Raw genomic sequence first — 24,758 nt, 5'->3', positions numbered from 1 at the left:
TGGGTAATCACACATCAAGGAAAACAAGCTAGTTAATTCATTGCACCATGTGACTGTGGGACTCTCATCACCTCAGTGCGGTATTAAACTGCACTCAGCAAACAGGTTTGCTTTAGCAAACAAGGTTTGGATCAAGACTGTCCAATTTCCTTTTTTGTAGGTTCTTTTATACCTACTTCTCTTTTTCAGAATAAGATGAGTATTTTGGTTGGCCCTCTGATCTTTGAATGGGACTTGATTCATTTTTGTACACCTAACAAAACTACTTAGCATCAACACTAAAACTACTATGAATGAGAAAGAAAGTTGCTGCTCTCATAGGTGCTTCCTTTTGGCTTGGCATGTACTTGTACAATTGCACTTTATTTTTCCTGAACTCCTCCCTTAGGACTTATTTTTATTTTCTGGAGGAATTTTGTCCTCCTGAATGGGGTTTATATTTTTAATATATTTTTATATGCTGCAAACCCTCCTTCCAGGACTACCCTACCACAGTGCTCTGTTTGAGAAAGCAGTCGTGTGTTGAGATTGGGTCATTGCAAATTGTCCTCAGTTCCAGACCCTTCTGGACTGGAGTCCACATCAAGCAAGGCCTCTTTATTGGTGAAGGTTGAGCTCAGCGTGAGGCTCTGTCGAGGCTTCACAGGTGCAAGTTCATTTAATTTAATATTTTCATTTTTGACCAGAATTGTCTTATCCATGTTTTCTTCACTGTGCCTGGCAACCACAGCATCAAACAGATCCAACTTTGGTGGTAAGGTTCCACTTTCAAACAGGTATTTGGCTAGATAAGAGATGCCGATGTTGGCCAAGAATGAGGAGACCATGGCGAGTGTCTTAAACGGGAACCGCTGATTATAGATGCCATTCTTATCTGCATAGTAGCCAGGGTAGAGGATCAGGGGCTGCAGATACAGGTAGGGCTCCCCTCCAGTTACTCGTAGGAAGAGGCCAGAAACGTAACCTGCCACGGCCCCGTAGGTGTTGGTGCCCTTGATGAACAGCACACAGAGAAGCTGCGGGAAGATGATGATGTAAACCAGGTCGGAGCTGAGGTACCACAGCCCATACACTGTCTTTGTCAACAAGGCCATGGCTGTTGCAGATGCTCCAAATACAAACACGGTGATGCGCATGACCCAGACGATTTCCTTGTCTGATGCCTGTAAGAAATTGCCCCAGTGTCAGCCTTTCACATGGACCCATTTAGGCAAGGAATGAGACACATTTCTAGACTTCAAAATTTATCTGAGGAACTTCCCTGGTTCAAATGCCTCAATCTATAGGCAAATACGACTCTTACCTATAGCAAATCTCTCCCTAACCTACAGTACCCAAAGCAAGCAATCTGGCTTTCCAGGTTGACATCTGGACGGGGCTTCTGGGCACCATGCACATGAAACAGAACCTGAGCCTGTCCTTGAACACACAGGAAGGAAGAGTTACTGTGGTGTGATAGCAGGATGAGGATGCAAGAGAAAATTTTGCTCCCTGTCTGTGGAGGGGTCATCCTTACTTCCTTTCTTCATAGGATGTTATTCTCTTTAGGGTTAATTACTTTTTGCCACCCTCGAAAGGGATTTGTTTAAGGAATTCCCTTAGTAAAAGACCACTGGTATGACTATGTTAACCTAAAGAGCATCCAAGCTTTGGTCAAAGGAGAACAGTTCTTGATAGGAATTCCTGGCCCCTTAGCCATCAACACAACACGTTGTCCTACCACCTCTTGGTTCAATAAGGAGAACCAAATTGAGAGGATATTTTCAAACCCAGTTGACCTTGGGAGTTTAAACAAGAAGCACTCCAGATGTTATACAATGAGCATGAAGCAACTTAGTCCACCTGTCCTGGTTCCACTAAGGCTCTCCAGTTTCCTAGTGCATTTGATTATACCAAAATTTTGCTAAGGGTTGGGCGTTTGGCATAGCAGTTAAGATGCCAGTTTAGGATGCCCATGTCCCATGTTGGAGAACCTGGATTCAATTCCTGTTTCTGGTTTCTGATTCCAATTTCCTACTAATTAGAGACCCTGGGAGGCAGTAGATGATGGTTCAAGTGTTTGAGTCCCTGCCACCCCTGTACGATATCTAGATTGAATTCCCAGTTCCCAGTTTTTGGGCTGTTGCTTGCATTTAGGGAGTGAACCAGTGGACAGGAACAATCTCTCTTCCTATCTGTCCCTCTATGTCTGTCTCTACTTTTATAAAGTAAAAAGAAAAGATTCTAATAACTTTTACTAAGATATTTTAAACATCATTATATTTTCTTCAGAAAGATAAGAATTGCAGTGATGTGACTGTGCGACTTGCAAAAATAGTGGTACTGATTTTGTTCCCTTCAGTTTCAGAATGTATGATAAGAGGCATGGATTACATCCACTTACAAGGTAAGTAAACTTATTTGTTATTTAATCTGTGTGCTTCATCAAAACATGGTTAGAATTTAAATACACAATAAATATAATGACAGCAGCAATAATAATAGCAATAATTATTATAAGTTTAAAAGAAAGGCTGTTCTTACATTTTGTCTGAAGGAAAGCTGGTAGATGTTTCGAGCAAACATTGAACTTGCTGACAAGATGGAAGAATCTGCCGAGGACATAACAGCCGCAGAAACTGCCCCAAGACCAAAGAAAGAAATGTACACAGGGCAGAGGTACTGCAGAACGATGGGTAAAATCATGTCAGCTTCGTTTTTACTTTGGGGATCTGGAAACCCATATGCAGTCTGGTTCCAGTCTGTTGAAGAGAAGCAACCATCGAAATCACTGAAGAGCCATATGTTCCAGATCTACCTGGGAGTTACACTATTTATGGGTGGTTTTGAAATAAACCAAGAGCATGGTGTTTTAGTCTACATACCGGTCAAGTGGAAAAGTATTGCATGTCCTGATTTTTTTTTTTAAGATCTATTTTATTTATTTGGAAGGCAGGTGGGGTGAGTGGGGAGAGAGAAAGATTTTCCATCTGCTGGTTCATTCTCCAAATGGCCACAAGCCAGGAGCCTGGAGGTCCATATGGATCTCCCACATAGGTTGCAGGGACCAAAGCATTTGGGCCATAATGGGGAACTGTATAGGAAGCGCATCAACTAAGACTCCAACTGCTACTTTGGTGTGGGATCCTGACATTGCAAGCATCAGCTCAGCTCACTGCACCAGACCACTCTGGCCCCATCTGCCCTGATTCTAATGGGTATTGATTTCAGTTGGTTTCATTTGCAAACTTAGTGAGGTATGTATGCCTTTTCTGCAATGATTGTGTTACCTGATGAGAATCCTACCCAACAAATGCTTTTAAAATTACACTTGGAGATGTAAGAGGACACAGCTTTCTCTGCCTTAGGGTTCCAAGATCCCTATGCAAGCGGATAAGGACAGTAGTGGGGTTATCCCTATCCATGCTCGTCCTGTGTATAAACTTGACTTTGGAGCTGCTTCAGGATCATTTTCCTCTCAACTCAATTCCATGGAGTGTGCAGAATTTGACTTACTAGAAATAGGAGGCATTCTAGATTAAGGACAGCCCCTTTTCATTGAATAAAGAATGCAGTCATGAGGCTAAAATTTTCCTTAGGTTTTTGGACTTAGTATGGTGAGAGTACTTAGAACATAGGTTTGTATTTTAATATACAGTACCTTACTGTTTAGTTATGGCATTCCTTGAAGAGTACAATGGACCCTTTGTTAGCACAGTTCCTTTTGTAAAATCTCTGAACACCTTTAATACGAAGACAAGGGCAAACAGTAGTTTCCTTTGTATCTCAGCATTTTTCTTCTATTTTTCATTACAATTGGCATCAAAACCATGCTTAGCTAAAGCCAAATTTATTGCCTGAACTGAGATGTCATGATATCACGAATAACATCCTGGAATGTATACCTAACTCAACAAAACGTTGGCTTTATGCTTCTTTGTTTGATGCATCCACATCAAGAACTGTCTTCTGCTTATGAGATAAATGCTGTCTTTCTTCCCCCAAAGATGAACATAGCATACTAACTTTGGCATCTTTTAATCTTTGTGTTTATTTATATCATGGATGAACAACTGGAGTGAAGGGTGCAAACTCTGCATATTATTGGTCTTTTAAAACTTAAATAATCCAATAATTAGTTCCATTAATTGGAGTCAACATTGCCCTGTGAATATTATCCTGGATCATATTTGTAAAACCCAATAGGGTAAAGGTGAACATACATTTACCTCTTTTAATTACCTCTACCTAGAGGATTCCTTTGAATTTGGGTGAATGGGATTCATTTTCATCAAATGGTATTGCACGTTGTATAGCATGGGGCTATAAGTGGTCAGGAGTGATTTGCAAGTTCAAACAAATTAAAGGTGAGGTATTAAAAATGTTCCATATGGAGGTAAACAGTGAGATCCATATTTCATAATGTTCTCTTGGCTACTAGTTTCTTAGCTTTTCTTAACTTACATTTTTATGGATCGATTTCTCCAAGAAAAATAACTTCTTTGACAGACCATTGTTAACTACTGTCTGTTAATGTAAACCAGGGAATCTCAAGTTTAAAGTGGTCCCCAGGTGGTCCTGATGCTCACAGGCAAACTTCTTCTAAGCCAGTGGCTCTCAGTTTGGGCTGTACTTGGATTCACAGGGGAGCCTACAAAACAAAGGTGTCTAGCTCTGGCTTAGGTTATAAACACAAGGTCCTGGGGCAGGCATTTGATCCAGCAGTTAAGGTACCAGTTAAGATGTCTATATCCTGTATCAGAGTGCCTGGATTTGAGATGTGGCTCCGCTCCTAGCTCTGTTTTCTTGCCAATGCATTGGAGGTGGCAGTGAGGATTAAGTAGCTGGGTTCCTGCCACCCATGTGGGAGACTTGGATTGAATTCCTTATGCTTGGCCTCAGCCTGGCCTAGCCATGGATATTATGGTCAGTTACAGAATGAACCAGCAGATAGGAGATCCCTGTCTATGTTTTTCTCTTTTTCTTCAGCCTCTCACATAAACATAAAACAAAGTCCCGTAGAGTAGCTCAGAAATTGATATTTTTAAGAGTCTTCCCCACACTCTGGGGGATGTCCATGTGTAACCTCACTGAGAACCTCTGCAGAGAGGAAAGTATCCAGGCAACTGGTAAATATTCCAAACTGAGAAAGCAGGTGTGCTCACAGATATTTCAGCAGTGGACTTTGCGCAATCAAAAAAAAAATTCTGCAGACCACTGAAACACAATACAATCTACTATGCTCTGCAACAGTGGTCCACATGAGGGGAAGAGTGAGGAACAACAGTCTGGGGTGAGAGGGAAGTGGGAAAGCATCCAGCAGGGGTAGGAAGGGGGGGCGGGTAGTGAACTAGCAGGCACCTGTAGTAATGCTGCAGGAGATTTACCTGTGGATGCTCCAATGGCTCCAATGAGCACAGCAGGAAGAGCCATCACCAGACACCCGAAGGCTGCCAGGAAGGACAGCACTTGGGCATAAGTGGCTGAGGAGGACGAGAGGACTCTCTGGAAGTAGGCCTGCCAGGGGATACCGCCTAGCATCTGCACAAGGACCAAAGGGACCCAGAGTGAACAGAAGACACATGGCATCTACTACCTTTCTTTCTTGAACAGAAATAGAAGTTTATCACAATCACACTTAGAATAGTCACAAATATGACTCTGACGTGCAGAAAGTGCATACATGTCTCAAAACTCAATTGTTAGCATTATATTTACTATGGTCTAAAGCTACGTCCTTGCCCAAATTGGTACACTGAAATCTCCTAACTCCCAGGAGATGCTATTAGGCGGAGCCTCTAGGAGATGGTTAGGTCATGAGGATGAAGTACTCTTGAACACAATGAACATCCTCATAGAAGGGGCCCAGGGAGCCTGTTTGTTGCTTCCACTATGGGAAACCACAGAGAGAAGGTGCCTTCTATGAGGAATGGTCTTTTCCAGACACCAAATCTCCCAACACCTTGCTCTTAGACTTTCCTATCTCCAGAACTGTAGCAAATAAATTTCTATTGTTCATAAGCCATCTAGTATATGGGACTTGGTTATAGCATCCCCAAATGATGAAGATAATCTCATTGTTTACTTTGATGTCACAGAATTCCCACCAGGGCTCTCCCTTGGTCATTACCTAGGACATGTTTTCTTTTTCTTTTCTTTTTTTTTTTTTTGCCTAGTTTAAGCCCCCTTAAAACTACCCAGAAATTTTCAATTTATCCTCACTTTGGAGAATCATTTAAAATATCCTCAAAATAATGGTTGACATTCTGAAAGTATGAAGTTGAACGTGAACTAGTACAACCTAATACATAATTACGGACTTGCATCATGTGCTAAGCAACGCATGGTCACAGGAGTACCAGCATGAAGATGGTGTGGTTCCTGCCCAGGAACTTGGACCCCCCCACTGTTATGGTGTTTTCCAAAGTAGGGTGTGCATAGTGACAAAACAATATGTAAGTGTGTGTAAACATGGAATAAAAAATTAGAAACACACTTGTGCTCATTTTTACCTTATGCCTAAGTGTCACATTTTTTAGTTAAGTGGTTTACATCACTGGTTAGTATATCACATATAAACCATACACATACCTACATTGGGATAAAGTTCTTACTGAGAATATACAACCAAAGAGTTTGGGGACATTGAACTATAAAGCAGTTCATTACATGCTATAAAGTGGTCGATATGGGAATAAAAATGAGAAATAATTTATTATTTGGGGATAAGAGAGTGGTAAGGCAGGAAGATTAGCAGCTGCAAGGTGATCAGGAAAACCTACAAAAATGACCACTGAGTCAGTCTTTAAGCTTTGAATGAACATCCTCATGTGAAAAGGCAACAGAAATGGACCTGGATAAGAAACCAATATCAAAAAAAGGGAGGCAAGTCGGAGGGAAACAATAGCAGCTGTGAGACCACCGCATGTTTGGATTGAGCAGAGGTCAAGTTTTATAGGTATGGTTGGGGATGAAGGGGAAAAGCACTTCTACTTGCATCATCGCCAGCCCTCTGACAACACAGAGTCCATATTCAATGCATATTGATTATAAGAATGGAGCAATTGTTGAATGAGTTTGTTGTGAATTTTCTGAGGCATCTTTAATCACCTGTGTTCCAGGATGTCTGTCTTATTTATAATTGCCTTATTTATAATTGTCTGTCACATAACAATTCCAGAATAATTTCCTTCTCATAAAAGCTATACATGGTTAAAAGTTGAAATAAGTTGAAAGAAGAAATTCTAAAATTTATAAGACTGTTCCTCAAGACCATCCTTCCAAAAACTTTTCATTTTGCAGCCCGTCAATTAATATATCAACATCTTTCATGCCAATGAATTAAATGAAACAATGCATCACAATTTATATTCCAATCAAATCAGGCGTTTTGCTCATCAGAGGCTTAAGGAAAGTAAAATCTGACTTCTACTTACAAACAGATTCAATGTCTGTGTCCCCACAGAATTGAAACCCTGCCCCACTGTGATGGTATTTGGTGAAGGTAGAGCCGTGATGAATGGGATTAATGCTCTTTTAAGACAGGACCAGAATGCTCTCAGTCTCTATCCACCACATGAGGATATAGTGAGAAGTCATCACTCTGTAACAGGAATGGGACATCCCTTCCCCCCCCCCCCCCCCCACGAACCTGCCTAAGCTGGCACCCTGATCTAATGCTTCCAGGCTCTAGAACTCTGATAAAAAAAAAACTATGCTGTTTATACATCTACCAGCCTATAGCACTTTGTTGGACTAGCCCAAACTGACCAAGAGGGATGGTCATACGGAATATGGGCCTGAGGGAGTGAGATTTAATCTCTTAGTCCTTTCACTCATAATTATAAGCCATCACAGGAAAATGAGAGCCGAGGGACTGCTCAACAATCCTTGTGGACAGAAACCCTCCACACACACTAGTTTTCTTTGTATTTTCCTTTCTCTTTATTAGGATACTCTGTACTGGATAGGACACACCCACTCTGCATGTTGAGATAATGCTAAAATTCAGCAAAGTGCCATAAACCCAAATCATAAGAGGCTGACATTCCTCTAAAGAAGACACAGAAAGTGCCAATTTTGATACAATGTCACCTCTTCTTCATGCTGGAATCAAACACAACGTGATGTTTTCATACATATACACTCTAATTAGCGAAATCCTAACATCTGGTTGGTTATTTCATTTTTTCCCTCGTCCCTCATTCTGTGATCCACCCTGCTTCCTTCCACATCCTGACTGCCACCAATTCCATTGCTTCATGGTGCTGTTCATTTTCAAGCTGTCTCTGGCTCCTGGCACCCCTCAGTATTTTTCTTGGTGACACCTTCCTTTCCCATCTTATCTCATCGCCTAGGACCTTTGGTCCACTGACTCACTTAGCTTGTAATTCGAGACTGAATGAACTACTTATTTGAGAATAAATTGGCTTTTAATGCTTTATTCCAGAACACACATTAAACGTCCAGCTGGCTTGCTCTTAGATTGGGGGAGGTTCCTGGGGGGAGGAAGGGGACTCCTTGACGTCCATCACAGCAGAAACGTGGACACACATACAACACTGCAGATGCTTTTCTTACTGCCTCTTTTGCACTGTCAGCCACCACTCAAGACACAGCCTCAGCCTTCAGAAATCACCAGGAGCCAGTAGGCAGATGTTTAGTGTAAATGTGAAAATCATGAAAACACACTGGTTTGGGGCAGTAATTCAGTCACATTCCTCAGGTAAAAGCATCACTTACCAACAACAGAAAACTATCGAGCCAACTGTAGACTTCGAATGGTTCAATGGTTCCCAGCCAAGGTGCCTGGTATTTGGTATGCACAGCCGTAAACCCGATGTCAGAGACTGCAGGATGTGACAGTGCAAAGGGGACACTGATCCACTGGAAGAAAGAGTGACAACACACCCTTGGGCTGTGACTTTTAACCTTCCAGGACATGCAGCATTTATATTCCTTTTTTATTTCCTCACAGAAGGCACAGTTCAGTAGTTCAATTTATTCATACAGAGAAAGACCTGAAATTGTGTTCTCTGTATCATACAATCTATTACTGATTTAGAAAAAGTAAAATAGCACACTCTCCACCTCTGGATTTGATAATACCATGTCATGTAAACTACAGGATCAGTCATCAGAAACTGTTAAGAGCAAAACATTACATTTGAGACACACACACATACACACACACATGCACATATAATTACATTTTCTGTGAATTATGGAAAGGTATTTATTCATTAAAGCAACAGAGGAAGATTTGATTGAGAAACTTGTGTGAAACCAGCCTCCAATGTTGGCTTAGTACTAATAAACAGAAGAAAGAATTGAAGGCATGGATGTTTTAGATAGAGCAAAGCAAAGAGAAGAATATTTGTGTGGGGTGATGGTGATGGTGGTGATTGTAGGGGTGTATGTGTATATGTATGCCTACATCTGTTGTCTAACATGGTTTACTGGTAAGGAAAAAGATAAACATGTGAAGGGAACTTTGAATAGCAAGAGAAAAGATTTGTATTTCTTTTTTATAGACAACTGAAAACTAGAGAAATTTCTTCTTAGCTTTTTTACAATTTAAAATAAATTTTATGAATACAGAGAATACATTTCATGTATTTCATATAACAATTCTAAGAGGATAACCATCCATCTCTCCCTCCCACCATAGAGAAGCTCTCATTTATAAATGAAGGTGAAACAAAGACCTTCCAAAACAAATAGAAATTGAAAGAATGTGTCATCACTCATCCAGTTTTACAAATGATACTTAAGGATGTGCTACACATAGAAATACAGAAAGGTAATCATCAGCATGGAAGAATGTCAAGGCAGAAAATCTTCTAGTAAAAGTACATAGGAAATACAAAACAAACAATATGAATATTTATGGAAAATGGCAGGATCAAGTTATCAATTATAACTCTGAATGTAAATGGCCTAAATTCTCCAATTAAAAGATGCAGACTGGCTTAATGGATTAAAAAAAAGACCCATGTATTTGCTGCCTATAAGAAACACACCTCACCAACAAAGATACACATAGACTGAAAATGAAGGGATGGAAAAAGATATTCCACATTAATGGAAATCAAAAACGAGCAGGAGTAGCCCTCCTAATATCTTCCAAGTTTTGAAAGGATTTCAGTAAAACTGCTTCAGGATTCTGCTATTAAATGTGAACAGTGGCTTAATCACAAGGCAGGAGTCAGGGACAGCAACAAAAGCCTCAAGCCCAGCAGTGCTCTGGGAACGCCAGGCCCTGGTCCAGAGGGTTGATGAATAAAGGGTCAGTAGCCCTGGAGCACAGGAGGGACAGGGAAGTCAGAGATGCAGAAACCAGCAAAAGAACCACAGGCTTAGTGTTCAGTGCTCCAAGGATGATAACTGAAAATCAACAGAATTGGAGAATTCAAGAAGGGATGGTTTAAGATGTAGATAATAATTATGCATGCATGTGTAGCAATGAGATCTTGGAAAACAAACCATGTTGAGTATTGTATTTAGCCTACTCAGCAGGGCATTAACTAATAATAGAACACTTCATTTCTCATTAAAATTCAGTTACATTTTGTGCCAGAAAAACATGCACACTTAGGCATATTATTTGTGCTAACATTTTTACATGTGTACTCTTGATTTGTGCACCTGTGTCTTTTAAGTTCTGATCTCATCCAAAGTAAGGAGAAATCACATATAACATCAGCAGATAAATTAATCCCCTGGAAGACTAAGTGCATCAGTTATGAGAGCTGTCACTGCAAAACTAACCTTGCCTTTGACACTCTGTAGAGAGATTTATTTCCATGTTCTTGGCTTTATTTCTGGAAGCTAACAATGATGCTAAGGAAAAAATCAGGATTTCAACACTGTCCACTTGATTATAGCAATTCAAATATAAAGAGAGATGGGAGTCCTTGAGGAAATCAAATATTCTCAACTTTGTTTAAATTAAATTGAAATGCAAACAAATGGGAGAAAAAGAAGAAATACTATAATCTTTGCTGGTATATGTGAATTTATAGTTAAATTGTGTAGTTAACTGGTAAAGTTAAACTGACTATTCTTTTAAACTTTCCTCCAGGATATTATTTGAGATGCTAAAAAGTTAAATAAAGGGTATGAGATTCGTGCTTTATGTTTCATTTACAAGTGTGTAGTATTAAAAACTAAAATCGAGTAAAAAGAATTTCATTATAAGACAAAGGAGGAAGATCAGAAGTACTTCTACTATTGTTGGAGATGAGTTCCACCTACAGTGTTAGCAGCCTTCTGTGTGGCCATTACTTCCATGGGGTCTAGGACAGAGGTAGTGCAGGTGAACCCAGAATGCCCTGGCACAGACTGAATGCAACATCTCCTTCCTACTTTTTTGGCTATGTCTTAGGTATCTGGTATTATATGCACAGTTCTAATCTTCACATTCTAAGATGTGAGTTTGCAGAGAACCAAATTGATTAGGATGCATTCATGACACACAAAGATGCTTCTAAAGTAATATCAAATAACACTCATGTCTCATAATCATATGGAATTCTTTAATTCATAAAACACATAAATCATCTAATTTAACCTGGAACTTAGGGCAATAGAGAATAAATCTATCTAGTTTTTAAATATATAATTAAGTCCTTTCTTTGTTTTTATACCTCAAGTAGTGATGGTTAATATGTGAAACCCACGGTTCTTTTAATGGAGTAACTTCTATACCCTCTGAGCATTCTTATGGTTAATGAAACTAACAGAAAAGAAGCTTGAGAAACTCTATTTGTTGCAACATTTTAAGGTTAAATGACCTGGGCACAACATTTCCATTCATAAAATTCACTGATTTACTTTTTGAACAGTTTGCAATACACCTACGCAGGTTTATAATTTTGTTCCCCTAAACAATACTTTTCTTTGGAAAACAAGCCTCAGGAGGAGTTCCTCTCATCAAGTTGTTTCAGTTTAACACATTTCTAGGGGATGAGCATATCCTTCAGTGGTAAGTTTATAAAGTAACTTTGTTTATAAAGTAGGTCCTATGACATAAATACACAAGACATTTTTACAAATACTCTTTCTTTTAAATACGAAGCTGTATTTCAGAACACTTTTGTGACATAAGATCTGGTATACTAAAGAATCCAGCTAAACACTTTCAACCACAAAGTTAACAATACATGCATCTTACAAAAAACATTCCTTTGATCTATTAAAATAAGCCAAGCTGACTAGAAATATGTTGCCAGCTCTGCTTCTGCCTAAAGTTCACCATATATGTTCATTACTATTATTTTATTGGTTAATGTTTTTTATTAATATGTAATTTTATGGGGCACAGTGTGATATTTCAGCATATATAGCCATCATAAATTAATCAAAGCAGACAAATAGCCTTTCATTTTCTCATCCTCTCCTTGTGTTTGGAATTACCAGCTCCTCTCCCCCAGTTCTTGGTACAGGTTATAAAACGCTATTGTGAACTACGATTGGCGGCAGCCACTGTGCTGTGGAATACTGGAACTTGTTACTTTCAATCCGTTGTTTTGTAAAAATTTTTTCAACTCTTGAGGGAAGTGTGTTGCCTTCAATTCTCAAAAGACCCATTATTTTCCATCAATCAGGACGTGGAGAATAGCAAGATCTTGACCTTCCTAAGAGTTACATCTAGGGCACATTTTTCTGTCAAAATCTAACAAAAGGACTAGAGTTTTTCATGTAATTATTCCAAGGAGGGCTTTTGTTTATAGTGGTAGATGACTTAGTACCTGTTGTGATGAAAAACTACTTTCCTACAAATTTTTGCTGAGTTAGTACAAAATACAACGTTATCTTTAATTTAGGAAAGAAAGAAGGAAGGAAAGAAAATCTGTGGGTGACCCCACTTACCAGTCCAACGAAAATGCAGAAGAGTTGGACGACATCTGTGTAGGCTACAGAATACAGGCCGCCCACCAGGGTGTAGAGGGTGGCGATGAGTGCCGAGACGATGACAGACGCGTGCACGTCCACGTCGATGATCACGCTGATGGTGGCTCCTGAAAGGGAACAGACAGCTCTGGGTGCTCGATGGACCCACTCCCCATGCAAGGATGCTTGCAGCTCAATGACAGCCACGTTTTCTCCCGTGTCACATAAAACGTATTGGATGCATGATGAAGTCTTCATATGTTAGTAAATTGAAGGCATACATGAGTATTTGTGTGTGTGTGTGTGTAGTCTTCCTTTCTTGCTTTGCTGACTTATTTATGTGGATGACACCTGAAACTTCTGATATGGGTACACACACATAAACACATAAAATGAAATACACATGAACTTAATTGCATTATAAGAACTTACAATCATTTCACCATCTGAAGCCCTGACTTAACTATTTGCAGTATGCTTACTCACATCCATAGGAAAAACAAGGTTTTCTGAGAAGCGTGTCATCCATTTCCACATTTTACAACTAATATTCATTTGCTGTATTGCATTACTCTGCCCCTGCTAGGTTACATCATTGACAAATGGTAGAAGATATCAAAGGATTGAGACAAGTTTGTAGGGAAAAAAGAAAGTCATAAAATTGTTAAATTGAATTACCAGATTTTTCTCCCTCAAGTTCATGAAAAATCCCTTTTATTTTATTGGTGGAACGTGCTCTCTGGCTCCTAGGATACCAATATACTGCAGAACCCTCGACTGGAATATCATATTTTGGAGTAATTTTCATCATCAAAATTCTAAGCCTGCCTTAGAAGTCTAATTTATATTCCTGCCAGCTCCTCTCCTCCATTTTCCTGTATGGTATATACTACGCTATTGTGAACTACAGGGTTGTATCTGTTGATGGTCCCATGAGACTACTGCAGTGTGGGGTGTCTGCAGCACTGTGGTTCTTGGACTGACACTTCATAAGTCACTTGTCTACAAGCTCTTTCCTCATTGTTCTCAAAACCCTGTAGTTTATAGTTCATATTAAGTACAGCAGTGACAGGTACGGCAGCACGCTGGTGACAGATATGCGAACTGGGCCTTCTATTGCTCCCGGCTCTCTCCCATTCAACCCTCCTCCTCAGCTGATAAACTAAGAGAGCACTCACAACCCCCAGGGCTAAAAACCATTACCTCAAAGAACAATATAAGCTATTTTGATCTAAGATAGGAACATAAAATATTTCTCAAGAAACATTATTTCAGTGTTGTTGCCAACAGTAATAACATTATTTTCTTGAATAAAAAAAAAAAAAACCTGGTGGGGTTGTAAGGAGGAAGACAAAGGAAAGAGGTCAGTACTTTATAATCTACTCTGAATAACTGGCTGAGTTATGGTTGCCAGTTACTGTTCTGGAAGTCTTTTCTTTCATGCTGCAACTGTTTGCCTGTTCTTTTCACATTTGTCTCCACTCGAATACCATTTCCAGATTGCATTCCATGGCACGGAAGAAGCTCAATCCCAGAAGAGATCACTGGGCTCAGGCCACCATTTGGATGTAACTCAGCTGTTTACAGAAGTCACCCACCTCCCCTCTACTATTAAGACTGAAATGAATTTTCCCTCAAATCTTCCCTACATGATTAAATCAGTTGTAGTGAGTAAAACAAAGCTATGCTTCCAGATCTGCTATGAAATATTGGTCTACTGATGCAGGCATAAAAATACATTCACTGCTAATAAAATTATGAAACACTGAATTTGAACTGTTGAAAGTATAAATATGAGGGCACATCGCAAAATGTCTGTGAAATTGGTTTCAAAAAGTCTTGCACCAAAATAAATTATTTTTACTTTCACTTTGTTACTAACTTTTTCAAGTACCTTCATACATTATTTTTAAAAAAGATTTATTTATTTATTTGAGAGGCAGAGTTGTAGACAGAGAAAGGGAGAGACAGAGAGAGAGGTCTTCCATCCACTGGTTCACTCCCCAAATGGCCACAATGGCTGGAGCTGAGCTGATCCAAAGCCAGGAGCCAGGAGCTTCTTCCAGGACTCCCACGTGGGTCCAGGGGCCCAATCACTTGGGCAATCTTCTACTTCTTTTCCAGGCCATTAGCAGAGAGCTGGTTCGGAAGAGGAGCAGCCAGGATATGAACCAGCACCCACATGGGATGCTGGCACCGCAGGTGGAGGCTTAGCCTACTACACCACAGCACTGGCTCCATATGATTTTTTTTTTTTTACAAAGTTGCAAGACATAATCCGTTTATACTCCTATTTCTAAGGTGCACTATGCACACTCACAGAGTGGTGCCAGTAGACCTCATATTTGTCAATTCTTATGTATCACAACCTATTTCTCATATATGATAGCTTTGAATTATGTCCAACTATGATTTTTGAAGGAAATATAGATTTTTAAAAAATTCACAACACTCTACCAGAGCATAGATTCTAAGATGAAAGTAAATGTTTTGGTATATATTTTCTGATGTGTGTGTGTGTGTTTGTGTGTGTAGAAAGAGAAAGCAATAGAGAGCAATGTTAACATGTTATATATAGATAAATATATATTATATATAAATAAGTATATACATATATATAAACACCTAGTATATACATACATATGTATATATATATGTGTGTATATATATATATATAAACACTTAGACACAGAAAAACATAACTTGTGGGGTGGCTGGCATTGTTGTAGTGGGTAAAACCGCCACGGATGGGATCCCAGTTTGTGACCTGGCTGTTCCACTTCCAATCTAGCTCCCTGATAATGGCCTGGTAAAAGCAGCCAAAGATGGTCCAAGTGGTTGGGCCCCTCCCAACCATGTGGGAGATCTGAATGAAACTCCTGGCTCCTGGCTTCAGAGGTTGTGGCCATCTGGGGAGTGAACCAGCAGACTGCATATCTCTCTCACTTTTTCTCTGTGTCTCTTCCTTTCTCTATAACTCTGATATTCAAATAAAGAAGTAAATCTTAAAAAAAAAAACCACTCATACCAAAGCTCAGGGGTTAGCTATTCAATTTCATACTTCTAAAATACTTTAGAAGCATTAGCTCATTAATTTTATTCTCCTTGCATGGCTCTGTTACAGAAATTGATTTTTATTCACTGAGAGTGAACATTTTTGTATTCTGTTAGATATTTAGCCCACTCGTTTTTTGATACCTCAGCAGGTAGCTTGTTATTAAAATCAAAAATTTCTAGTGCTGCCACCAATGGCAAATCAGCTCCCATTGCTTCTGAGCTAATGAGAATCACATTTAATCCCATTAAGACATAAGTGCAGCCATCTTGCACCAGAGAAGTGCAACATTTTCCACTAAATTACTGCTGTGTTGATAACAAAGTCTCTGCTTTTCCACATCAAGCGACTCCTTGGTTTGTAGTCAGGAATCAAGGAAACAACACAAGCTAATCTGGGACTTTGGGAGAGAAACGTAGTATAAACTACCATCCAATATTGCAAGGGCTACACATGATGATGATGGCAAAAGCATACGATAAGCTTTTAGCCTGAGATATATAACATAAGGTGCAATTCACCTTATCTTACTTTCATTCTGATCACCTAAAGTTTGACAGTAGGCTTCAGCCATAGACTTCTTTTTGTAAGGAGAGGTGACAAATACTGTCTACATGAATGCCCAGATACCAAACACTAACACAACTCATTGAGGAAAGCCATGCTGCCTCTTATCTGCTGATCTTTAAGAAAAGAACCCACCCAACGCTCGGTGGCATGGTATGTGTCTGCTCTTGATCCAAAGTAAGGTATTGAGCCTGAAGAGCTTAAATCTCTTGCTTTCCAAGCTAAAATGCAAGAGCCAAAGCTCTTGGTATTGAGACCCTGAGAGTCTCAGTTCAGCTTTTAGATCCCTAAAGGTGTCTACAAGCTAATATTTCATGACCTAATTGGATTACATTAGGGAGGACAAAAAGCAATACTCCTTTTTTTCCTTTCTTTTTGGAGTACGTATAGCTAGAAATGTTTTACCCATTGATTTGGGATAGGATAGCTATTGATAACACACAAGCCCTGCTTTCAAGAAATGTATAATCCCTTTGCACAGTGGAGAATTGGGCATGAGACAAATAAGTGAGCAAAGGATCATACAGAGTAATATAACTTCCATGGAAACAACATTCCCAATGCCTCACGAAGCCCATGAGAGAGGTGCCTGGCACACCCAGGGGCACCGTCCCAGGACGTGACTCGTATGAGATGATCTGTAGGATGCTTAGTGGTGAGATGGGTGGATGATAAGATAGGCAAGAAGGGAGATGGAGCCTGGACTGGAAAAATGTCAGAAGTGAGAGAGTAGGACCACAGTTCTGGAAGGAGGAAAGGGTCTATGGGGTAGAAGGCATAATGAGAGGAGAGAATTAAGACTCAAGTCATACTACAGGATGGTTTGGTTTTAATCAGGAGAAACATGTGATGAGATCTGAATTTAGAAGGATGTGTCTGAGATGACAGGGAAGGCAGAACCACAAGCAGGAAGATGTTTGCATTTATTGAGGAAGGAAAGGCTTTGGCAGGGCACAGGAAGAGGTGGACAAGAAGGAAGGGAGAGGTTTGGGGAGGAACTAGATAGGAACACGAGCTTAAGGATGGATCCCAAAGCCAAGCTGGATAACTTGAAGGGTGCAGGTGCACATGTGGCAGGTGCACACCTCCCTGGGGGGTCTATATCATCCAGCTGGCTTCAACAGTCTCAGTCTGCTCAGAGGTTCTCACCTGGCTGCAGGTGTTGCATCTCTATGCCTGGGTCTCTATGATCGCGTTGGAGATAAGGAGAAGCTCAAAGATCTGGGAAACTTCTTATGTGAGTTAATAAGAGCACATGCAACCTGGACAGAAGTCCTTGCTACATCCAACCACACTTAACTTTTCCACTATTAAATCATAACCCTATGCTTTTACCAAAGTCGATTAATTAAAATGTTTCAAGTTTGGTGGTTTGCTGGTAGTTTACATTATTTGCCTGTTCTGTTTGCGGAGGGCTAACGATAGCTCATTTCTTGAGTAACGCTATTTACTGATGAAACTGGCACCTCGTCTTATATTTGTTTTTTAAAAAATGCATACATACATATTTATTTGAGGCACACACACACAGAGAGAGAGAGAGAGAGAGAGAGAGAGAGAGAGAGAATCTTTCTTCTGCTGGTTAACTCCCCAAATGTCCACAGCAGCTGGGGCTGGGCCAGCCCAAAATCAAGAATGGGGAACTCAAAGCACACCTCCACATGAGCTGAGTGTTTCAGCCATCACCTGCACTTCCCAGGGTGCACAACAGCAGGGCGCTGGTTCAGTAGTAGACCAAGGACTCCCACCGAGGCACTCTGATATGGGATGCAAGTGTCCCAAGTGGAGTTGTAACTGCTACACAAGTGCTTCCCTGACGCTGGCTTTTAAAATAAAATACATCTATTTAAAAACTTGGCTAGCAGTTAAGCTGACACTGGGAGTTCAAGTGACATGCAAGTCCCAGGTCTACTCGCCATTCCAGTTTCCTGCTAATGCAGACTCCGGGAGGCAGCAAGTGATGGCCCTAAGTAGTTAAGTCCCTGCCACCCACTGGGAGACATGAATTTTGTTCCTGGCTTCTGGATTGGCCTGGTCCAGCCCTAGCTATTGTGAGCATTTAAAAAGTGAACCAGATGATAGGAAATCTCTGTCTCTCTCTCTGTGTGTCTCTGCTTCTCAAATAAATCAATAATTTTTTAGATGCTTAAAAGGACAGCAAAATGACTTTTTAAAAAGCCAACATCTATAGAAATATTAATGCTTTTTGCAACTCATGCAATTTTGTTATTTGAGAAGTTTGGATAGTTTTGAATGTAGCAATTAAGATACTTATTAGAGGGAAAACTAGTGGAAGGTAAAAAGTTTTTTGTTTATAGAAAAGAGAAAATTAGAAGAAATTAAAGTATAAACCATTGGTTTAAATTTACTTAACACCCAAAATGTATACCAGTATCCTCTTTAAACCCTGGCTTATGGATCATTGTCTTAAAAGTGTATTTTAAATAAACACTTTTTGTTCACTGTAAGATAACTCATGGCCATCACTCTAATGATGCCATTCAAGTAAAAAACAAAGTTGAGATTTTGTTTAACCTTTGTTGCTTAATTGCAGGTAAATGTAGAATAGCTGTGAAGCTCATATGATCAGAAACATCATTTACTATGTGATTTAATAATCTGTAAGAAGCCACAGCTGACTAAAGTAAGGCTGCGTACCTGGCGGGCAGTTAACTGGAGAGACTCAGCTGGAACCATGCTCTCTTGGTTCTTACCTAAAGCCGAGAAAATTGCGGCAGCCCAGAACATTTCCCCCATCAGCGCAGGGATAAACAGGAGTCCACCCATGCGTTTTCCATAGATCTGCTGAAATGGGTCCAACATGGTCACGTATCCTTTAGAACGCATAGGTTTTGCAAAGAACAGACCACCTGAAATAAATTAAGCAAGTGTTTAGGAGAAAATTTAAAATCCATAATAGTCTTTGCCAAACCTGTGGTATACTATAACTTCTCAAGGAAAATGAAGTTTTTAGAAAATATAGCAGCATTGAGGAGCCCATTTGAATTATACAGGAAAGTAGCAAGAACTATTTAGCATCATAAAATCAATTGCTCACTTAAAATGTCTTGGTGCCTTTGTATCACCTACCACAGTACTCAGGCATTCTGAGTAAGCATAGATCCAATGAACATATGTTGAATGGAGAGAGAGAGAGAGAGAGAGAGAGAGAGAGAGAGAGAGGCTCTGTTATGTAATTCTTGACCTTTTATTAGTTTGATTTACAAAAGGAAATTCTGGTATAATCAAGTTGATTCATTTTGAATAGCCATAGCAGTTTTTGAAAGAAATGAAACATGATTATGTAAAGAAATTCACTGTTCAAATATCCATGAGCTCAAAGGATTTTGAAATTTTACATATCCTATAATCAAGAGATCAAATAATGTAAGCATTAGTGTTCTGCTAGTTACCAATTTCTGGTAATAGGTATTTAGAGATTTCTGGTGCCATTTCCCCCTGCAATAATTTATTCATTGTGTTTGGCTTATTTCACTTGGTATTTATATTCATGTTATTTATTCTTTCCTGAGTGAGTCACTGAGATTTAAACTTTCACTTACCTAGAATCAGACTAAGAGAATATCCAATTGGTGCCTGAGCCCAGGCTAGACCATAATCTGGAACATAAACTGCTTCCGCTGTCCCATTGATGTACCCTCCGCCTACCCAGGTGGCTGAAACAACAAAAAATGAGGGAATGAAACTAATTACCTGCTACACCCCACACCTGCCTGCCCAGTCTGGCAACTATTCGCCCTAGGTAGCTATTGGGCACCTACAATGTGGCTGGTTGAGTCTGAGGTGTTGTATAAGTGTGAAGCACACACTAGATTTCAAAAGTCTTCTTCTTTTTAATTTTTTCTTTCAGAAAAAAATTTAAATTTACAAAAAAATTGTGAAGTAGTGTAAAATTTCCATGTATCCCATACCCGTCTTTACTTATTACCTATTTTAGATATTGATCACATATTAAAATGACAATATTTTGAATGTGTTGTGTTAAGTAAATGATAGTAACACTAATTCACCTGTTTTGTATTATTACTTTTGGTAAGTATATTTAGGGAGAACAATCTGATCATTGACTATATATGCTCAATGTCTGGTGATCAAATCCTTAGGATTTCCATCATCTTAAACATTTTTCTTTTTCAAAGTCTTAAAAAAGTTTTGTAGAAAATTTAACATTACATCTGTGGCTCAAACTCATATTTCTATTGGAAAGTGTTACCCTGGAAGTTTTCTAAATACATCTAGTTATCACCACATTTCAATGATATTATTATATACCCTAAAGTCTGAGGTTATGTGTAACAACTTTTATGATTTTTTAAAAGATTTATTTATTTGAAAGGCAGAGTTACAGAGCCTTCCATCCACTAGTTCACTCCCCAAATGACCACAATGGCCGGAGCTGGGCAGATCCGAAGCCAGGAGTTTGGAGCTTCTTCCAGATCTCCCATGTGGGTTCAGGGACCCAAGGACTTGGGGCATCTTCCACTGTCTTCCCAGGCACATTAGCAGGGAGCTGGATTGGAAGTGGAGCAGCCAACACTCAAACCAGCACCCAAATGGGATGTTGAGGCCACAGGTGGCGGCTTTACCTGCTATGCCACAGCGCCAGCCCCCCTGATTATTTTTATTCTCAACAATGCCCACTAACCTTTCCCCAGACCCCATAACATAGACTTGAGTATCTTTATTTCAAGGCTTTTCCATTTTAGTTGTATTGACTATCATCCTTGAGCAAGGATGTGTACATACATATTTAAATGTATACATACATACGCACGTGTCCCTGTATATGTGTGCACTGTGGGGAGTTGGTGTATGTGAATGTGCTTTTCATTCTTAAACCCTCTGGATGCATAGGGTCCAGCAAACCCCATCTGCATCTCAACCCAGCAGCATTTACTACCTTAAATTGCTAATTGTGAAGGGAGAACACTTCTACCCTCAGGTGTCGAATGGCGAGTTTTAATTATCTTTTCCCTCTCCAGTCCCAAGTACCCAAGATACATTTAGTGTCTAGACTCAAAAGAATGTAAAATGTTGTTTGCACATTGACTCAGTTCTTTCTTCTGGGTCATTTAATAAGGCATTTAATATTGCATAGATAGCAGGAAATATGTTTGTTTCATATTTCTAAAATTTCTGTAGCATAGTAACTGAATGAGGGAGTCAAGAAGTGTTGGCTAAACAAATTGGGGGCAAGAATTCTCTATAAAGGACCAGTTATACCAAGAAGAAATATAGTATTTCAGCTCTTCTACAAAAAGCACATTAGCAGAACACTAGATTTTTGCAATTTATATCCTTTTAAGAGTATAATGAAAAAGTCAAAGGAATCCCTATGTAGTTTGTTTAAAATTATGACAGCTACAGGCTGGTAAGGAGCTTATTAGATATGAGAATGAATTCTATGTTGTATCATACCACTTAGGAATATAATTTAACTGCAAAGAAATCCTTAACTCTCATAGCTATAATGTAAGTAAAAGAAATAACAGTATGCAAAATTATTTAAGTAACCTAGTGAACATCTGTGGTGCTCATGCCAGAATATTTATTCATCTCTTTTCCAACACAAAGCAAAGCAAAGTGTTTAGAGGTGAATACTGTTTTTAAAACCTGGAAAGATTTCCCATACAGGAAATTTAAGCATATTTAAATGAAAAGTTTGTACGCAGTATCTTGAAATGGACAAACACATATTTATCTGTAACTGGCAACTTTACAGTAGCTTTAATATTGGATATAAAAAAATAACAAATTCCAGCATTAGTTTTTCTTATTCTAAGCCCAGTTGAAAATTTAAAATTGCCCCCCACTCTGGCCCCCGTGTGTAACAAGGGCCTGAAAAATGGACTGTTAGAGCACAGAACCTCAGGCTTCATCCGTCTGCTAGTAAAAGGAACTGCTAACACACCAGCACTGCCCCCCTGCCTCCAGTGCACTCTCTGCTGAGCTGACAGGAACAAAGCTTATTAGTGATCATTTTTCATTGCATCGGTCTCCTGTTGCCTGTCCAGAAAAGGAGATTGGTGCCTGAATGATGGCAACTATTATAAAATAGATGTGAAAATTGAGTTACTTATTATGATTAAACAAAGTCCCTCTAATTTTTTTGATCTACTGAGACTGTTTTGTGCCAGCATTTGCTCTCCATACTTATATATTTTGAATTGAATTCATGAGTGAGAACACAAACTTTTAAACTACATGCATGTCAATCTTATTTGTTATGAAATACATATAAGTCAATGAATCTGATAAGGCTTAGAAAATATGGTTCAATTTTGGAATGAATTGTAATGTTGACCAAGTTCTTTTGATTTCAAAAGAGCTAAAAAGCTCTTCAAAAATTGAGCTAAATCATGCTACTTTATAATAGCATCATTTGAATATTGTCTATGTACCTTAATAGCCTATTAGATCGAAAAAATCACTGTAAATGTTAAAAGACAAACTCTGAAATGTTATTGTCATGAACATATTAAATAGGATATTAAACTAGAGTAACAGAATATAATTTGCAGTGAACAAAATACTTTGATATACACCAGGCATTTATTCCTGTCAACAGTTTCAACAAACAAAGTACCTTTATAAAGAAATAAAGTGAGACCAGTGAGAAAGTTGCATGTGCTACAGTGTGGGGACCTCAGCTGTGGCCACCAGAAGACATGAGTTTGGTCCTAGCTCCGGTCTTTAATAACCATGAAATCTTGGATTACTCAAGGCCCCTTCCCAGTGCGGTGAGATAAAATCTACTATCCATATGGAACACGGCAGGTTTCCCGTGTACAATGTCAATGCACTCAGAATAAGGGTGCTGTCTTCACAGAGCGGCTCAGTAAATTACTTGGTCTACAGAGTGAATCACTTAAAAATGGCATTCAGGACTGACACTGGGAATCATTTGGTTAAGATTTCCAATAAGATATTTTGCCAACATATACTCATAGTTCCTGTGAGTAAAGACCATGCTATGAACGCTTAAAAACCGACTAAGACTTTGAAATATGTGTTATTAGTGAGCATGTAGCAAGTCATACTAAAGATGTGATTTTCAGTTGTTTCTAAGAAATGAGTTACAATGGCCAAGAAGTATATAAAAATGCAACAAATCACCCTTTAAACAGAATCAGTTCATGGCACAGTGGAGGAAGGCCAGCCCCTCCTACGAGCACAAAGCAGACCTGAAGGAGAGAGCTGCAGATGGTGGCTGGGGAAGTCTGGTGAGGAAACGCCCTAGCTTTTCTCCTTTCAAACCAAGTTTCCTGGAAACCTCCTCTTTAGCGGCATAATACATGGCTGTCTTCCTGTAAGGAAATTAGTTATTAACTGGGGGAATTAGGTTTTAGAACAGGGCACCAATCAGTTTGGAATTGTATTGCCACCTAATTGATCTATTCCGGCTGAAAGCCACCACTGGTTAGTATTCATGGACATTTATCATTTAAGATGACCCAAAGTTACGAGTTCACAGGTGTTATCAATGGACTTGTGGAGACACTGATGCACCCCTCAGAGGCATTCCACACTCTGTTTTTACTCTGTCTCCACCCACCAGACACCCCAGAGTCCCGATTTGTTTCCTTATTTCAGCCCAGCCAGTTTATGATAAAAATCAGTTTGTGCAAGTACAATTGCGCTGAAATCCCTTTACGTTTTAAATTAAGTGTAAACTTATTTTAGAAGCAAAGGGCTTTATGACTCTAAAGCTGCATGCTGTATGCTCGGAGAAGCCAAGGAAGAGTGGGCAGCGCCCAAGCCTACCTGTCATGGTGAATCCGCCAACCAACAAGCCAATGTCTCGGCCACCGACAATGATGGCTTCACTGCGCTCCTCGGCGCTGCCGCTGTTCTTGGTTCTCCACGCGGCCCATATTCCAACCAGCAGTATCAGCAGGTAGAACACGATGATAGCTATCAATCCCTCCACGTGGAAAGCCATTTTTATCTAAGGCTCTGGATTCTTCTGCAGCCGGCTACTTCATGAAGACTTCTGAAGAAAATACAGTCAGGCATTACTAACCAGCCAGGCATCATGCTACAGGTCAGCCAGGAATAAGCCAGCTGGAGTCTGAGAAATCTCCTGCCACTTAAAGAAAGAGACGTTAAAACCACAAGAAATGCCGTTAGCACTACACTACTCTACTTCCCTTAAACAATTAAATATTCTTTCAACGCTTGAAGAAATAAAAAAAAAATTTAAGTAGACTCTGAATTATTTTGTCTTTAATAAATTATTTCT

At 39.5% G+C, this 24,758-nt stretch overlaps 1 protein-coding gene across 1 annotated transcript; it reads right to left on the bottom strand.

Moving 5' to 3' along the window:
• Positions 1–533: 533 nt before the first annotated feature.
• SLC5A7 (solute carrier family 5 member 7) lies at positions 534–24,458 on the bottom strand. The gene is made up of 8 exons (XM_062208806.1): positions 24,281–24,458; positions 20,059–20,172; positions 19,210–19,365; positions 12,853–13,001; positions 8,722–8,865; positions 5,367–5,520; positions 2,524–2,741; positions 534–1,163 (listed from the first exon to the last, which is right to left on the bottom strand). Exons 1-8 carry the CDS (start codon positions 24,456–24,458, stop codon positions 534–536), a joined length of 1,743 nt encoding a protein of 580 aa, XP_062064790.1.
• Between the last annotated feature and the right edge of the window lie 300 nt (positions 24,459–24,758).

This window comes from Lepus europaeus, chromosome 13 (genome assembly GCF_033115175.1).
Source record: "Lepus europaeus isolate LE1 chromosome 13, mLepTim1.pri, whole genome shotgun sequence".
Lineage (NCBI taxonomy): Eukaryota > Metazoa > Chordata > Mammalia > Lagomorpha > Leporidae > Lepus > Lepus europaeus.
The sequence above is the reverse complement of the archived record's forward strand: the minus strand, read 5'-3'. Positions and strand labels throughout refer to the sequence as shown.

What these genes read in the sequence shown, in the direction of transcription:
- SLC5A7 (XM_062208806.1), bottom strand. Translation starts at nt 24,458, where the DNA reads ATGGCTTTCCACGTGGAGGGATTGATAGCTATCATCGTGTTCTACCTG. An exon ending in TGGCGGATTCACCATGACAG is followed by an intron (nt 20,173 to 24,280) that starts GTAGGCTTGGGC and finishes TTGTTGTTTCAG; the next exon opens with CCACCTGGGTAGGCGGAGGG. An exon ending in TCGATAGTTTTCTGTTGTTG is followed by an intron (nt 5,521 to 8,721) that starts GTAAGTGATGCT and finishes GTCCTTGTGCAG; the next exon opens with ATGCTAGGCGGTATCCCCTG.